The sequence below is a fragment of the Plasmodium gaboni genome, assembly GCF_001602025.1.
Source record: "Plasmodium gaboni strain SY75 chromosome Unknown, whole genome shotgun sequence".
NCBI classification, from domain to species: domain Eukaryota; phylum Apicomplexa; class Aconoidasida; order Haemosporida; family Plasmodiidae; genus Plasmodium; species Plasmodium gaboni.
In genome coordinates, this window is record NW_017385273.1 from 1 (window position 1) to 1,110 (window position 1,110).

The 1,110-nt window shown below is 23.0% G+C and overlaps 1 protein-coding gene across 1 annotated transcript; it reads left to right on the forward strand.

The window, feature by feature from the left end:
• Positions 1-117: 117 nt before the first annotated feature.
• PGSY75_0009900 (putative G2 protein) lies at positions 118-672 on the forward strand (the record flags this gene model as incomplete). Its single annotated transcript, XM_018783236.1, has 1 exon — positions 118-672. The coding sequence occupies one exon, from the start codon at positions 118-120 to the stop codon at positions 670-672; it is 555 nt and encodes a 184-aa protein (XP_018638981.1).
• Between the last annotated feature and the right edge of the window lie 438 nt (positions 673-1,110).

A 1,110-nucleotide genomic window follows, 5' to 3' on the forward strand; every position in this document is an offset into this window, starting at 1 on the left:
AAAAAAAAAAAAAAAAAAAGTCTTAATGTATTTATATATATATATATATTTATTTTACTTTTTTTAGGAACACTTGATTTGAAACATGTATCCAATTATTTGAGCATAAAAAAATTAATGTACAAATTAAAATGTTGTGGAGAAAGCATGCTGACAGTTGATGAAATGAAAGAACTAGTGATAATATTCTTAAAGAAAATATCAGACACTTATACGGATGATCAAACGAAATGGCTAGAACAAATGAAATCATCACAGGAACAACAAGGCAAAGCTTTGGAAGAAGCAATGAATAAATATGAAAAAAACATTTTATTTCATCATGCTGTAAAAGAACAACAAATTCTTCAAAATGATAAAAAATTAAATGAATGGAATGAGAATGTTGAAAATGCATACGAAGCACAACAAGAAATATTACGTCAATTTGAATCCAGCAGAAAAAGGAATATAGATATATCTTTAGAAAAAAATAATGAATTAATAATAGCTAAAGATTATATAGATAAAATCAAAGAAGCTGCAACTGATAATAAATATGACAATTCAAAATGTTTTATTTATCCTGCTTCTTCTGCTCCATGTGGAGCGTGTACATCAGCAGGGGCAATAATTCATCATAGGCGATATAAAGAGCCAAGACGAAAAAAAGAATATTCCCTATGCTTATAAGAAAAAATAAAACATATAAATAAATAAATATATATATATATATATATGTACATATAAAAATGTAATGATTATTAGTCTATCATAAAATGAAGAACTTATCCTACATTCAAAAAAAAAAAAAAAAAATATATATATATATAAAATATTATACATAATAGTTATGTTTAAATATCAACAATAAGTCACATTATATTGTCCCCCATATGTATATATATATATATATATATATATATATTTTACATATACATTTGTACAGTTCATGAAAAATTTTCTTATAAATATGTTAGAGTTTAATTATGTGAAATGTTTTAGTGAGATATTTATTCTTATTCTCCAAATTGTTTTGTTTTATAATTTTTGATATAACATATTGTAGAAAATTATTATACGAATGATAAAATATTAAAATTTTTAACCTTCTCCTCCCCCCCCCAAAAA